Source organism: Lissotriton vulgaris, chromosome 3_1, assembly GCF_964263255.1.
Source record: "Lissotriton vulgaris chromosome 3_1, aLisVul1.2, whole genome shotgun sequence".
Taxonomy (NCBI): Eukaryota; Metazoa; Chordata; class Amphibia; order Caudata; family Salamandridae; genus Lissotriton; species Lissotriton vulgaris.
In genome coordinates this window covers 319,612,837-319,628,745 of record NC_141689.1, presented here as the reverse complement: position 1 = coordinate 319,628,745, position 15,909 = coordinate 319,612,837, and the positions used below count along the sequence as shown (strand labels likewise).

Sequence of the window (15,909 nt, the reverse complement as noted above, 5' to 3'; positions counted from 1 at the left end):
AATTCTTGAGGTCCTTGGGGTCCGCCTTGGGCTTCTTGAGGAGGGCATTGATCTCGGCGTGCTTCCAGCTTTCTGGGAATGTAGCTGTCTTGAAGGAGTTGTTGATGACCTTCCGTAGTTGGGGTGCGATGGTTGCATCTGCTTTGTTGAATACGTGGTGTGGGCACGGTCTTTGAAGTAAGATCTTTTGGCCAATCTGATGAGTTGGTGATGTCTGCCGGTGGCGTTCTAGTTGGTTCCGTATTTGTCCGGTGTGCGTTCGTGAAGCCATTTCTTCTCCAATTTTCGGCATGCGCGTTTGGAGGCCTGGAGCTCGTCGGTGAACCAGGTGACTTTCTTGCTGGTGTAGCTGTTGGAGGGTTTCATTTCTTCTAGCCTATGATAAGGTGCCTGTTTGGAGTGACTGGGAAAGCTTGTATTACATATCACATTTGAAATGGAAAAAAACCTAAAACCGGTTTATGTGAGCGTCAGCCCGATCTTTACTAAATTGCACACTACCAGGGTACAAGTCCTATGAAAAGAAGTGGGAGGACTGACACTATGCAGATGACCTCATGACCTCAGGTGCTGAACGTGTCCTGGTGTCTGAAAATTACACCGGACACGTTCAGCATATCTCTGTGGGGCCCAGCTTCTTGGCAGGGGGGATGGTGTCCACCCTGTAAAAAGAGTGGTGTACCCTCGACTCGAATCCCTAGTGCCTACACTTCTTTTTTCCCCCAGTTAAATCAGCCATCATTGTCGATAACGAGTTAACGGGATTTAAATGATCATTCGAGAAGCTGACTTTTAGCTCCTGAGGGTTAGTGTTACTGACTGACTATGTGCGCTGCATTTAGTATTCTACACACCCACCCTTTCGTTGCCAGGGAGGACTGCACTCAGCTGCCCCCTCTCCCTCCCTCCTCTCGGTGTCAAAGTGCGCAGCGGCAGCAACCCCTCCCCCGGGCCGGCCCCACATCCTCTCGTGCTCTTTCGGAGTCGGTGCACTTTGTTGGTGAAGATGATGCTGTCTGTCGGTTCGAAAGCGCTCTCACACCCGGGCAAGGGGGGCCTCTGCCGGACATGGCTCGCCGCCTCGGGGGTTGCCAAGTTTCACCTGTTGAGGGGTACGTATTTGCCCTGGAGGGAAACACTTAAATCTTTTTGCCTTTTCTGGTGTGAATGGCTGGCACTTTCAGCTTGAAAAAAAAATGGAATCGGTGTGCGCTCCTAGCCCCAGGAGTAAATAGTACTTCTTTAATGCAATTTAAATGCCGTTCCTCTTGTCAAAAAAAACACCGGGCTTTCGGTAGTTCAGGTAAACATGGCTGGCCTCGGACAGCAGGGTGATGTCACAGACGGTTAAGGCCAAAGGGTCCCTACGAAGTCGCCAATGGTGCATTTGGTAAAGCGACTCTTAGATGTGCTTTGTGAACGCGCCGCTTTGGTAACCGAGAGAATTTCTTTTCTTTCACTCTCAAGCTCAAGTGCAATACAGTTGTTTGGCAGCGACAGGCTGCACCATCTCTCCGCCCCCCTCGGTTAAGTATAGAAGAGAGGAACCATGTGTGCAGCTGCGCGTTCAGTGGAGCGCCAGGCTGCCTTAAGCAGCTGAGTCAGTAATGTACACATACTGACTCGCTGCATCTGAGTTCGATTCGTCTCAGGTAGTCCTGGCATGTGGGCCGAACGGAAGTTCGCACAGTACACTGGACCTGACAGTCCGTGCTTTGCAGAGCTCTCACATTTCCCTTGTTCATGTGTGAACAGCTCACCCTAGCCACAGTTTAGCCTTGCATTGTGGGACTCGTAGTGCTGATTTACAGTGGCGTCTATGGAATTGTTTTATAAGGGGGAGAGATGGCAAGGCACACATTGGGCCACAGATACACCTGACGAGGCCACATATCAGGGTAAAGTGTGTGTGTACATATATATTTATATATTTGCTTACTGTTTAAATCTGACGATGTGTGTGATATATACATGGCTCTTTAAGTGGGATGAAAAAAACGGGTCTCAAAGGGCGTGGCCAATGTAATTAAGGGCGTGGCTTAAAACACGTTAGCAAAAAATCTGTACTTAGCATAGTGTGCCTCTGGACTGGTATTTTGCTGCTTTTGTACTTGCATCCAGATATATAACACACCAAGTCACATTACACCTACAGCAAGCCAGAACTGTTGGCTTTGTCAATGGCTGTTAGTTGCATAAGCAACAACTATTACTTTGTCGAATATGACCATCCTTCAGTTCTGAAATGAGACTGTGAAATAACGTTAACAAGTCTCTTCGAAGTTGCCCCAAAGGCAGTGAAGGAAAGCACTGCTGCCGAGTTAAGATGTTTTTTCACCAAGAGCTTGAGGGCAAAAATGAGGAACCCCAAAGGGACCCGTTTACGCACCTGCTTTTCAGAACAGTAGGTGCTGAGTACCGTCGGAACCCGGCCCACTTAAAGCCCTGTATTTAAATATATCTTGTCCTTGAACAAAGATGTGCTTCCACTCAGGTACTAATGTGACGTATTTCAAAAGACCGCAAACTCGGGCCTGACGCGTTTCTGCCTCTTGCAGTCCTTCACAGGGCAGCGTGACAGATCAACATGCGCAGTCCCTGACGTTTTGCCGAGTTTGCTGTCCTTTCAAATACATCACATTAGTGCCTGCGGCCTTTGTACGAGGACAAACTTTTTATGCATACAAAACGGCAAGTCCAGGTGTAAAGTCGCACCATTGCATAATTGGGAAGCAGGCCCGAGTGACCATGAGGTTCAGTCACGTGCGGAGCAGCAGGCCAAGGTCAGGTCGTCCGTATCGCACCCTGGCACGTTCAGCAGCGGTGGAGCTGTAGGATAGATAGCGCGGGGGCACCGCTCTCGAGCCAAGTCCTCTCCAGACTCTTCAGTGCCTACTGTACAGTGGTGAAAATGTACTACAGAACCAGAATTCAAAGCAGAGACTTAGAAATGACAGGCACTCCCCCATGAACCTTGAGAATACTGGTTTTAAAGAGAAAAAGTGAAGCAAGTCCCCGCACGCAAAGTGCGGTTGGCAATAAAGCCAGGACTGTCTTTCATTGTTGTGCAAGACATGAGGCACCGAGTCGCAGGAGCTTCTAAAGTGCCTTTATCAGGCGAATCGAAGGGAACACCAGAAAGATGTCCTGCATATTTACGGCAATGGTAGAATGGGATCGGTACAGGTAAACCTTTACAAGATGAATTAAAATGGATGCAAATCAAAGTTTTGTTTAAGCATGCTTTGCTTAGACATGTTTTCACATACCTGTCAAGTAGACATATGACATGTGACACCTTGATCTAGTCATAGCATTTTAAACAACAGTAGATTCATTTCAGGACTCAGGGTTCTATTTCTAATATTGTAAGTATACATTTGGAATCTCACCATACCAAAACTGTTGTCTAAAAAGACAACAGCACAGTTGTTTTGTTTGGGCCTTAGAGAGATCAAGCCACAAGGTGGCTGTGTAAGAAATTGGGCTATTAGTTGAGGAGGGTAATTTCCCACCTCGAAAAATTAATCACATTCCTTGTCACGGTGAACCTTTAAAGTTACTAAATTAACCAGAGCTCAACCCCCTGGTAACTATAACACAGAGAAGGCGGGCTTAACATAGAGGCAATGTGTAAAGTTTTTATGTAGTACTCAAACATTAATGTTATGTTATGTTAAATGAATTTATTACGCGCACAGCTACTCATGAGTGTCCCAGCGCAAGACCAGCGGGGTGCGGCAGTGAGTTTCAAATGAAAAGATGTGTTTTCAGTTTATTTTTTTAACCCCTTCGCTGCGGCGGCTATTCCGCCGCAGCGCTAAGGGGGTGGGGCGGCCGCGCGGCGGTTCCGTGCTTGTGACGGAACCGCTCCGTCACGGCTCGCGGGTGAGCTGTGCTTGTGACGGAACGGTTCCGTCACAAACCCGCCCGCCCATTAATTCGTCAGCGCAGGCGCGGAATTCGCGCCGCGCAGGCGCGGCGTGCGGGCCGTGACGGAACTGTTCCGTCACAAGCACAGCTCACCCGAGGCTTATGACGGAACGGTTCCATCACAAGCATGCAAGGGGTTAATACAGCTGGAACCTGGATGGTGCACAGGGCCACTGTAAGAGCATTCCAAGCAGTAGTTGCTTTAACTGAGAAGGAACTACCCCCATCCTCTGCCGCTTAAAATGTGGGACTCGGGCAAGAAATCGAGATGTGGAGCACAAGGAGCATGCAGGAGCATAAAAGGAAACCCGCCTCTGCAGATAAAGAGGACCACATCCATGGAGCGCTCGATGGGCCAAGATCAATAGCTTAAATTTCACTCTGGCTGCTAAAGGCAGCCAGTGATATAAGTGCAGGTGGTTATGGACACTATCCCTGGCTGACAGACCCGACAACAACCTGGCTGCAGGGTTCTGGACCACCTGTAACTTCTTCTACAGGTAGCCCGGGATGCCAGTGAAAAGGGCATTGGCATAATCCAGCCGGGACATTATCAGCGCACACGTAATCGTTTGTCTCGCCACAGCTGGCAGAAGAGGAAAAAAACTTCTGAACGATTTGAGCAAGCCGAAGCAGCCACTGAGCAGCTTCTTAATGTGTGCCGCAAAAGAAGGCTCTTCATCAAACCAGACCCTAAGATTTTTCGCCGGTTTCCCAAAAGAGGTCGGACATGGGTTATCGGGAGGCCATAGCTGCTCTCTGAAATTCGAAGGCAGGGTACCAAACAACAGGATCTCCAATTTCCCTTCATTGCATTTGAGCTGTGCATCCGACATCCAGTTAAAAAGTGAGGCTAGGCAATGTTGAGCCTGAGATACGGAGCCCACCCCTTTATCCCAGGTGAAGAGCAGCTGGGTGTAATCCTCGTAAAGCACAAATACCAGGAGAAGGTCAGTCTATTACTATGACAAAACAACCTAATCAGCTCTAAGAAAACTGTTCACCAGATGCAAATAGCTTGCCCAATATTTGGCTAGAGAGAAGCCAAAGTAGTTGTTCAAGGTATGAGACAACTGATGGAGTGCAGTGCTCGTGAAAAACATGTCGACCTCACTACTGACCTCACTACTCGCTGGGAGATAGTAAATTTGTTATACACTATCAGGCGATTTATTTTTATCTTATGACGTGTGGACAATACCTAATAAACATATTTTTTTCCTCATAGCCATTTTTAACTGCACTTGTTTTTCACGAGCACTGCACTCCATCAGTTGTCTCATACCTTGAACAACTACTTTGGCTGAGAATACTGAGAGTACTTGGTCTGGTATCTATTTATGTTAGCCCTGGTGCAACATTTGGTTACATTTGACCTCCCTCTCATAGTCTTCCAAATGACGAAGTTCCGCCAAATGGTTGGGCTGATGGAGACTTCTCTCTAGCCAAATATTGGGCAAGCTATTTGCATCTGGTGAACAGTTTTCTTAGAGCTGATTAGGTTGTTTTGTCATAGTAATAGACTGACCTTCTCCTGGTATTTGTGCTAGTCTTGGGTTGGGGGTATGGAGTAAAGTTGGTCTATAAACACTATCCCCTAGACCCTCCCACATATGTATTTTTTCTGTAATCCTCGCATGCCATCACCTTAGCCCCCAACTCCTCTGCTAAATATATCAGAGGGTTCATGTAGATGTTAAATAGGAGGGGACTAAGGGCAGACCCCTGCGAGACACCGTTGAGACCACCTGAGGAGAGGAGGAGAAGGGTGGGATCCAGATCTGCTCGGACCGACCTTCCAGAAAGGAACGGAGCCAGGCCCACACAGTGCCTGACAGCTCAATCCTGGCCAGTTGAGATAGAAGCAATGGATGCAGGACCGTATCAAAAGTGGCTGAGAGGTCAAGCAAAGTTAGCTCCGCCCTCCCGCCTGCGTCCAAACAGTCCCGTATAGCCTCCGCCACTTCAACCAGCACTGTTTCGGTGCTATGTGACGAGCAGAACATAGACTGCGCTGGATGTAGAAGTGCCTCCTTTTCCACAAAGTCTGTCAGCTGTTTATTTACCACCTTTTCACATACCTTTGCCATTGCAGGGAGGAGGGAGATGGGCCAGTAATTCCCGGGGCAAAGGGGGTCTAATGATTACTTTTTAAGGAGAGGCCGGATCTTAGCCTCCTTCCAGGCCAGGGGGACCACCGCTTCATGAAGGGAAAGATTGATAATGGTGGTTACTTCTACATGAACAACCTCAGCAGCCGCTGCCAGCATCCGAGCCAGACACGGGTCAGATGGTGAACCTCATTTTAAAGCTTTAAGAATTTTAAGACATTCTTGCGGGACAACTGGCCTAAATTCAGACAGTGAGCATCCACTGCCTACCGGGAAACAGACCATAGCATCCTCTGAGTGGAAAGTCAGAGGAATGAAGGTTGCTTGGATCCCTAAGATCTTATCTCTAAAAGAGCGAGAAAGAGTATTACACCATGAGGGTGAAGATGGAATTACACTGGCTTGGGCAACAGGAAACCATCAACTCTGGATAGAGTCCAAACACATCACAAGCAAAATCTCAAATCAAAAAAAGAGTATTTGAGAAAATAACATGATATAAAAATGACAAAAATCCAAAAAGTAGAACTGGAGTTATGAATTTTAAAGTTTGTATTTAAAATTAGCGTCAAAAAGCACTAAGGGCAAAACTGTGGGCAACTGGTCGCACGGTACCAGGACAAGGGTAAGATGCCAGACTGACTGTGATGGAGTGTGGGTGGTATACCAGGACCAGGTCCATCGTGGTCACAAAGTTACCTTCTTTCATAGCAACTTTTATGGAGGTAGAACGTCTTCGGTGGGGTCAGGCACCCAATTGGATATAGGGCAGATCTCCTCAACGATGACTGAAAGAAGTGGGTCTGGGGAAACCATCGATTCGGTGCTGCTCAGCATCGAATATGGTGAAGGTGTGGAGGTTGTTGGTGTCAGGTTTGGTGAAGCTTCCAGTTAGGTAGGGAGGAGTACATTTTCACCCCAACCAAGGGTCCAGGACCTTAGGGACAGTATTTGGGTGTTAGGACTCACACACACATACACACACACAGAGGCCAGTAAAGGGGATATGGTCAGGGCCAATTGGGTCTGCTCAGCAGGGAAGCAGGGCAAGGCCTCTGCAAGCTTGTTTTTGCCCTATAGATCGAACAGAAAGTCAGCAAACTGACCCTCTGAGTGACTTTTGTGGCCCTGGGTTCAAGGCAAGCTGGTCCAGTCTTCCTTCAGGTTCTTCAGACAGGGGTAGTTCTTCAGATTTTTCTCCGGTCCAGAAATGTTCTAAGGAGGGCACTAGTCTGCTGCACTTATGCCCAGTGCCAGTCTGTGGGAGGGGGCAATCACGCACCACAGTTAGCCAATGAGGTAATATTTCTCCAAGGAGACCCTACCCATTTTTACAGCACTTTCTGTGTCTCTTAGTGTAAACTATCCTACAGTGCCCCTCTCTATCTAACTCCAAGCTGGCAAGACCTTTCTTTCCTTAGACAGGACACCCTTGTCTAACTTGAAAATGTAGCATTCTTTTATCTTCTCTATAGGACAGTAAGTACCTCGTGCTGTAGGATCTTCAATGCGCAACAACTTAAGGCAAATCATTTTGAAACTTAGGGCGTGGCTTTGAGTTGGTGAAGTGCTGAATCCGGAGGAGAATTCACCTGTGGAAATACCCACATCACTGGGATACCGTGATAGAGGAAATCCCACCAGTCGATTCTCCTACAGGAATGTCTTTTATTGCAGAAATTTGAGCATTTTCCATTACTCTAAAGTGGTCCTCAATCATTTTGGTGCACATGTCATGTGGATTTTCATTAGAGCATAGAATCTGACATGTCTGTTTTCTGCTTACAATGCTCACAAGTACTCAGACAACATATCAACCCAAACCTATCTAGTTCAGCCTGCGACCCAAAATCAAAGGTAAGGGAACCAAGAGAAAGGTATGCCCAGCCACTCGAGGTCATTTTATTGTATGTGGCAGGTGGATCCCATAAGCAAAAAAGAGGGAATGAATGATGGAGAAAGTCCTTTTCTAAGGATTGCTATGTAGTGCTTGGGCACACTTTACAACGGCTTTCATTTGCAGTTAATGACCCCTGTCTCAATATAGTGTGAAAGAAATACTGCATTGCAGAGATCCACACTTCTCCCTAAAAACAGTATCTGGGTGCAGGTCAAAGCTGACATTTTGAACCCGAAAAATGTGCGTTTGGATACCTTGAGACCATCCCTGATTATTTAGCAAAGGCCTTTGATGTTCCTTTACTTATAGCAGAGGCACTTGAAACTCTTCTGTGGTGCCTAGCATTCACATCATCGTTCTTGTAAGAGTGAATTCGTTTTTGTGTAGAGATGAGTTCTCATACTGAAAATCTTCAATGAAATCTGTTTATCTTGAAAGTACATTATTGTGGGTAAGACATTGGTACATTTAACATTGCCAAAACACAAAATTAGGTTGAGGGAGGGTCCTAGGGAAAATGTAAAGACCTGCGCAGAAGTGATTCCCCATGTACATTTAATCAAATCACAATACTTCTCGGGTCTGGAAAGGCGTGAAGAAATGTTTCTCTCAATAATGCTCCTCCGGGGAGGAATCCCTTTCAGGACGAATGCCCTCACCCACCATAGGTGGCATGCTTCATCATATGGGCTTCTCCTCCCAGTGGGAAAACCTAGTCCCACTGAGGGCTACAATTCCCTCACTGTGAGGTAGGAGCTCTGGGATGTTTTTTAGTGTAACTTGAGAAGGTAAGGATGCTAAAATCCCATATCTGAGTGTTAGATGTGGTGAGGGTGCAGCGCTGGATGTGCTTAGAAAAATAAGCGTGATTTAAAACTACCTAGTGAGGACAACATTTTTTAATTTATTGGCTTGTCCAAACTGGCAGGATTAAAAAGCAGTGCAAAGCAGTGTAAAATATACTGATAAAATGGTAGGGTCAGTCAACATGTTTCAGCCTATCTTGTCTTTACAAGTGTTCATGCTTTCATCAGGAAAGAAACCAGAGACCTCCGGTTGCAGCTCATGTACCACAACGGGGTACCGACGGAGAGAGTGGGGCCCCTTTCCCTGTGTTGTTGCCAGGTAGAGGTGGGCATACTTATCCATCAAACTAGATAAGTTCCAGTAGTACAGAGTTTACCATTGGATTACTGGTTTGGTTTCTTTAATCTTCACACTTCTTCACAATTGGTTAAAGTTTTTTCACATATGCAGCAGCATTGTTTATTTTCTATGGTCCTGATGAAAGCCTGGACACTTGTAAAGACCAGATAGGCTGAAAGACTTTCTGTAATTCTGTATTTTTTGCCCTTCCTTCCCCAGGCAATTGAGGCTTCTATAAGTATTAGGCATAATATCCTAAGTCCTGATGATGATCCGCGAATTATAAGTCGGATCGAAACGCCGTCGACATTTGAAACACCTGATACAATTCAAGCCTTGTGTGTACCTAATTGTAAAGGTTTTCTAATGTGATTTGTTGCCTTTTTGACACTGCTCACTAGCCAACAACAACAAACCGTAAAGCTTTGCCTAAAGCCCTTTGATCGTCTTTTCCTTGCTTTTAACTATTTTTCATGAATGAACGAATACGCATTTATATAGCGCATGGCTACCCGAGGGCATCTCAGTGCATTCATGTGTTTAGTAGGTCACAGGCTTGTGTCCCACTTTTTGTATTGATCTGAAAAAATGTTTTTCCTTCCATTGTCTAAAGTAAATATCAAATGCAAAAACAACAGTTGATGGACAGAATGCAGAACAATATCATACATTTACCCCAGTATAGAGATCTGGGCCTAAATCCATCGTTGTTTTGTTCACCAAGCCACCCCAGTTCAGAAATGGCCACATGCAAATCAGACTTGACCCTGTGCCTCATGGGAACAGTCCAGCCCGAACTGCCAAGCCATGTCTTCCCTGGACCGGAATCAAGCATCCTAGGACTGGTTTCCGGCTATCAGCCGTCATCAGCCAGGATAGCTTGACTCCAGTGGCGTGACGAGCACGGGACTCACGTCTGAGCATACCCGTCCCACTCGGTGTGACAAATGCAAAAACAACAGTTGATGGACAGAATGCAGAACAATGTCATACATTCACCCCCGTACAGAGATCTGAGCCTAAATCCATTGTTTTTTTGCTCACCAAGCCACCCCACTTCAGACATGGCCATATGCAGATCAGACTTGACCCTGTGCCTCATGGGAACAGTCCAGCCCGAACTGCCAAGCCAAGTAAATATCAGACCTCTGTCTGGCTGGACATGTCATTCCAATATAGCCACAATTGAGTCTACATTTATTGCTCTGAACATCCGTCCTTTTCCCGGGACCACTGTTGCATCTTACAATGGGTGTCAGCGATGAGATGTTAGTAAAGTCTATCTGAGCAGATCTTCCTGACAACTTCTCTCACCAAACATGCTTGCTCAGGAACATGAATTGTAAACAAAATATCAGACTGGACAGCCAAGTGTAGTAACCATATAAATTATTAGCATATGAAATACCACAAAAAGACCTGCACAGTTGCTCAAAGCTGCTTGCATACAGAAAAACCGTGAAGTGCACAATTGTCTCAACCTAATATACCTAATATAAACTTATTTTGACTTGTTCTTAAGTGGTTGTCTATTTGCTTACTTTGTACTATCGCGCAACATCCTCTGATGTGTCTGTAAAACGTCCCTTTTGTCCTGAATTTTGTCCTTCTGTCCTGATTTTTTGTCATGAATTTTGACCCTTTATCCTTAATTTGTACACTTACCGTCCTGAATTTGCACCCATGCCAGTTGGTTTTGTATTTATTTATTTTATGCGCTTTTATATAGCGCGGACTTTACCCGAAGGTGTCAGAGCTCTTCACAATAGGAACAGTAATGAACATGAGGAGAAAATTACAAGTGAACAAATTACAAAAGCAAACGTTAAGTTACATGAGGCAAAAGTGACAAATGTGAGCGAACAAAATACAAGAGGTAGCAAACGGTACATTACAGGAGGAAAAAGTGACATGTGTGCAGGTTACAAAGGCATACAAAGTACAAGTAGAGGTATAATACTGCAATAAATGGTAGACACTCAAACACAAGAACAAACGTTACGTAGGCAATGGTAGCACTTGTGCAAGTATCTAAAGCAAACAAAATGTAAGAGGTTGCAAACAGTGTGTTACAAGAGAAAAGTGACGTGTGCATATTACAAAAGAGTATCAAACACAGGTAGAAGGATAATTCTGTAATACTTGGCAGACACTCAAACCACAAGAACACACGGGGAAGGCACTTCCCTAGTCATGGAGAATCGAATTTTCTATAAGGGAAGGTCTTCCTTCGGATAATAGAGAGGGCGTGAATTAAATTTGGAAGTCTCTTTGAAGGAGGAGAACTTTGAGGTCAGTTTTGAAGGCCTGGGAGTAAATGGCGGTCCGGAGCGGAGGTGGAAGTGAGTTCCAGATTCTCACTGCGTTGCCTGAAAAGGATTGGGCCATCAATCTTTCCTTCTTGAAAGTGGGAGGTTTGAGCAGTAAATTTTCTGCATTACGTGATGGTCTAGAGCCTCCAGAGAGTTTCAGTTTATTCGCCAAGTAGCAAGGAGAGGAGGAATGCAAGGCTTTGTGGGTGATACAGGCAGTCTTGTAGATAGATCTTGCCTCGATGGTAAGCCAGCGGAGGGTGAATAACATGGGTGTGATGTGGTCGCTTCTTTTGGCTCCAAAAATGAAACGAGCTGCTGAATGGAGAACAGATTTAAGGGGGGACAGATGGGATTTGGGGAGGCCAGTAAGAAGAGAATTGCAGTAGTCCAGTCTGGAGAGGACCAGCGATTGGACCAGTGTTTTAAGGTCTTGCCCCGGGAAGAAGCAACAAATTCCCCAAAGAAGGCGCAGTTGGTATCGAGGAGACTTAGCAATGGAATTGATGTGGGAGATTAGATTGAGTTTTTTGTTGAGTATGACACCAAGTGATTTTGCGCTGTCGACAATGATGGGTTTATTGTTAATTAGATTCATCTGATCCATCCATGACTGAACCGGGGGAGGAGAAAGCGAGGAGTAGAGGAGGAAGAATTCAGTTTTGGAGGGATTCAGAATCAGTTGATGAGTTGACATCCAGTTTTGAATGGAGTCGAGAATAGAGCTTAGGATGGAGAGATCATGAGTGGAGGCAACCTTGAGGTAGATTTGAGTGTCGTATGCATAGAGATGATAGTGGATCCCAGATTTACCAGTGGTTCTAAATAGAGATTGTACAATGTGGGTGCAAGTATAGAGCCTTGAGGAACGCCTTGACCTACCACCAAAGGAGATGAAAGACTGTTTGCTATTTTGATCATTTGGGATCTATCAGAGAGGAAGGAAGCAAACCATTTAAGCACAGTGCCCTCCATGCCCACTCTCTGTTGGAGAATGTTGAGGAGGGTGTTGTGATTGACAGTGTCAAAGGCAGCAGAAAGTTCAAGGAGAATTAGGAGACAAGACCCGCCCCGAATCGAGTATCCGCAGCGCGTCATCAATCACTTGCAGCAGGGCTGTTTCAGTGCTGCATTTTTGGATGAAGCCAGGCTGAAAATTATCAAGAAGATCATTGTCCGTGATATGACGAGAGAGTTGTTTAGCCACACATCTTTCTGTGATCTTCGCAAGAAAGGGTAGGTTAGTGATGGGGCGGAAGTTGTTGAGGTCATTCGCATCCGCAGTGGGTTTTTTAAGCAGAGTGGTGACCTGCCCAGTTTTGAAGGAGACAGGAGGGGAGCCTTGACAGAGGGAGAGGTTGACCAGAGTGGTCCAATAGGAAAGAGAATGGGTTTAGAAGTCTGTGGCAGTGGCACTAGGGATGGGGTCCAGGGAATGGTTGGAAGGCTTTGTTTCGCGGATGCAATTGAGATGGGGTAAAAGTTCTGCCAAATGGCTAAGGATTTGCGCTCCTCTGGAGGGGTAGGATGAACAACCTGATCCACCAGTGATTTCACTTTTTCGTCAAAGAATATAGCAAAATCCGCTGCTTTCTTTGAAGAATCCTCCAACTTGGAGTTTGGGGGGGAGCAGTTAGGGTTCTTGATGAGATCGAATAGTTTTTTGGGTCTATTTTTGGTGTATAGAGACCAATATGGATGCCCGGCAGCCCTCCAGTTCCAGCTCAGTCTCTATGACAAAGTAAGGTGCTGAGAGCAGGAGTGAGGCATTCATCGCCCAGCAACATTGACCAGGCAGCGCACATTCATAACCACAACCAGAAACAAGAGTTCCAATGACTACTAGCTGTTAGGGGAAATGGTACAAAACATTTTGGAATTATTTTCAGCTGATAGCTCCCTAGCTCGAATTTGCATCCCATTCTAAAGGGAAGACGTGCATTCATTTATGTAAAACATCTTGTAGGTAAAATGGCAAAAATAGCATGTATATCCGCAGCAGATTGACCTATTTGCGACTGGAGACGAAGAAAGAAGTAAAACAAGAAAACAGGGAAACTTCCATTTCTGTAGGATTGAAACAAATCCATTGAGCATCATCCATGAATCAGCTCGACAAGCGTAATTAGAGTCAAAAAGGAAATAACACAGTTTTACATCATAATTCACTTTTTTCTATTCTGCACATTAAGTGGAAAAATAAAGATCTGACACGTAGCCACTGACCACATCTGCTCTATTGAGATGTTGGCCAGGCATAGGGGAAGTAACACAGGAAGTAGAATCGTTTTTAAGTGAGCAGAGCAGAGCCACATAGAGAAATGGGGAATACCATAACACCGAGTTATTATTTCTGGAACTAAGCACCTTTTCAGGATACACAATTATGGAAACAAGTTTGAAACTACTCCAGAATAAACCACCAGGAATGATCAGAAAACATGAAACTTATCAAGCATTTGCAAAGCAATAGGTCTCGCATTTATGTAAGTTTAAGCTATTGGCATTGTAAATGACAATGCCTTTTATTTATATATTTTGATAATTAACACATAAATAAAAGGCATCGTCATGTACAATGCCATTAGCTCAAACTCTTGTAAATGCGAGACTTATGCAAAGAAGCGACCACTATTGTCCCGGGCTGCTTGAAAAGTGAAAGCCAGCTCGGCGCGCTGAATGTTGCCGGAAAGCATGTCGTGGCTGCAGTAGGAAAAACTACTTAAAGAAAATAGTGCTTACAGACTAAAAAAGACTCACTGTGTAACAACTGACGTAAAAGGGCCAGTCCTCATGGGAGGGTGTGAATGAAGACAAGGCGGTACTAGAGAGGGACTAACAAGCCCAGTAACAAATCAGAAGCCAGCATTTACGAAGGACAATGGCACAAGCCAATGACAAATATGGGCAGAGAGTGGACGGGGCTTTTATTCTAATCTATACTCTAATTCAAACTGCTGAGAGAATAGTTATCTTAATTACAGTTGTTGACTAAATGAAAGAAAAATTCTCAATGAACAACAATTAATCTGCTCTAAACTCAGTCCATTTTATCTACTCCCTTTTGTCTTAAACCTGTAGAGTTAATTTAAAAGTCCCAAAACACCACTATCAACCACACGGCAACTACTTTTGGTAAAGCTTGGAACTCTAATTCAATTAGTAAGAGTAAAGTACTACTGCTGCCACAAGTATTACCATTATGAGTATCGTCATTATTAATACTACTGGTGTTACTACTTCCCCTATTAGCGATAGTACTGCCAAATCAAGTACTTCTACAAGTAGTGCTCAAAATACTGCCATTACTTCAATTCAATCTATAGCATTGACACTCTTGCAGTGTTTTTTAGTAATAATATTGATTTTTATGTGTAGTTGTCTTTTATGATCTGTATATATCGAACAAAGTTTGTTGAATTGAAAAATTGAATAGTCCCATTACCATGTAAGTACTTCCAGTGGCGGCTGGTGACATTTGAAAGTGGTGAGACGTAAAATAATTGTAGTACTGCACTGTAATGAGTGAGCCCTAACAACCTTTGGGGGGTCTAGGGGGTCTCTACCCCCGAGAAAAGTTTGAAAAAAAGAGTGGACAAATGGTGCATTTTCAAGCAAATTTGAGGTCACGGAAAATCCTCTTGACTAATTTGCAAATGTCCACTTTTTTTTGTTCTGCAGCCCACTATTGAGGTTAGACATTTTCGTAATACTGCAAGATACAGTGGTGCCCCAGGGAGGTAGCCCAAAAATACCATGCGCCACCTAGTAATTCTTACAGACCTTTCTGGAACCTTGCTGCTGTTGAGGAAAACATAAACTTGCAAATTTACCAGTGCAAATAATGTTTCCACTGGTTATTCCCCCATTATGCCAAGCTAAATACTTACTTTTGAAAGCCTGTCAGCAATTATACCATTACTTATCGTGTTCAGTTCTATTAATATGGAGCATAACAATTGGTAATGTCAGATTTAATTTGTTTCTGGAGACATGTTTTAGAACTACCAGGAGATGCACTTTATTACCAGGAAAGCTTCAGTATTAAATCTGCAATTAATGATCAACATCAAGGCATTATCCTAATTCAGGAAAACCCAAAAGAGGCACCACACATCGAATATTTAAGAACCTTAAAGTTTTGGCTTATCAGCAATTTCTCCTTGCATTAAGAAAACGCATTTCAACCCCTATTCTAACAAGCAAATCGTTATTTAAAAAGAGTATCATTATTATCTTGTACATAATTTTGATCAACACAACACATCACACTGGGGCAACTGGGGGTGCGGTGTGGGCTAGTGATGGAAGGGGCATATGGGGGTGCGGTGTGGGCTAGTAACTGAAGGGGCACCTGGGGGTGCGGTGTGGGCTAGTAACTGAAGGGGTTGCTGGAGGTGCGATGTGGGCTAGTGATGGAAGGGCTAGCAAGGGGTTGTGATGTGGGGGCTAGTGATGGAAGGGGCAGCTGGGGGTGCTATGTTGGCTAGTGACTGAAGGGGCAACT

The 15,909-nt window shown here is 44.9% G+C and overlaps 1 protein-coding gene across 1 annotated transcript in view; it reads left to right on the top strand.

The window, feature by feature from the left end:
* The first annotated feature begins 952 nt into the window (after window positions 1-952).
* Window positions 953-15,909, top strand: part of AGXT2 (alanine--glyoxylate aminotransferase 2) — a 389,079-nt gene continuing 374,122 nt past the window's right edge. The window contains exon 1 of the mRNA XM_086960517.1: window positions 953-1,112. Within this exon, the coding sequence (XP_086816643.1) occupies window positions 1,007-1,112 (106 nt within the window). The 5' untranslated portion in view covers window positions 953-1,006. The remainder of the gene's footprint in view (window positions 1,113-15,909) is intronic.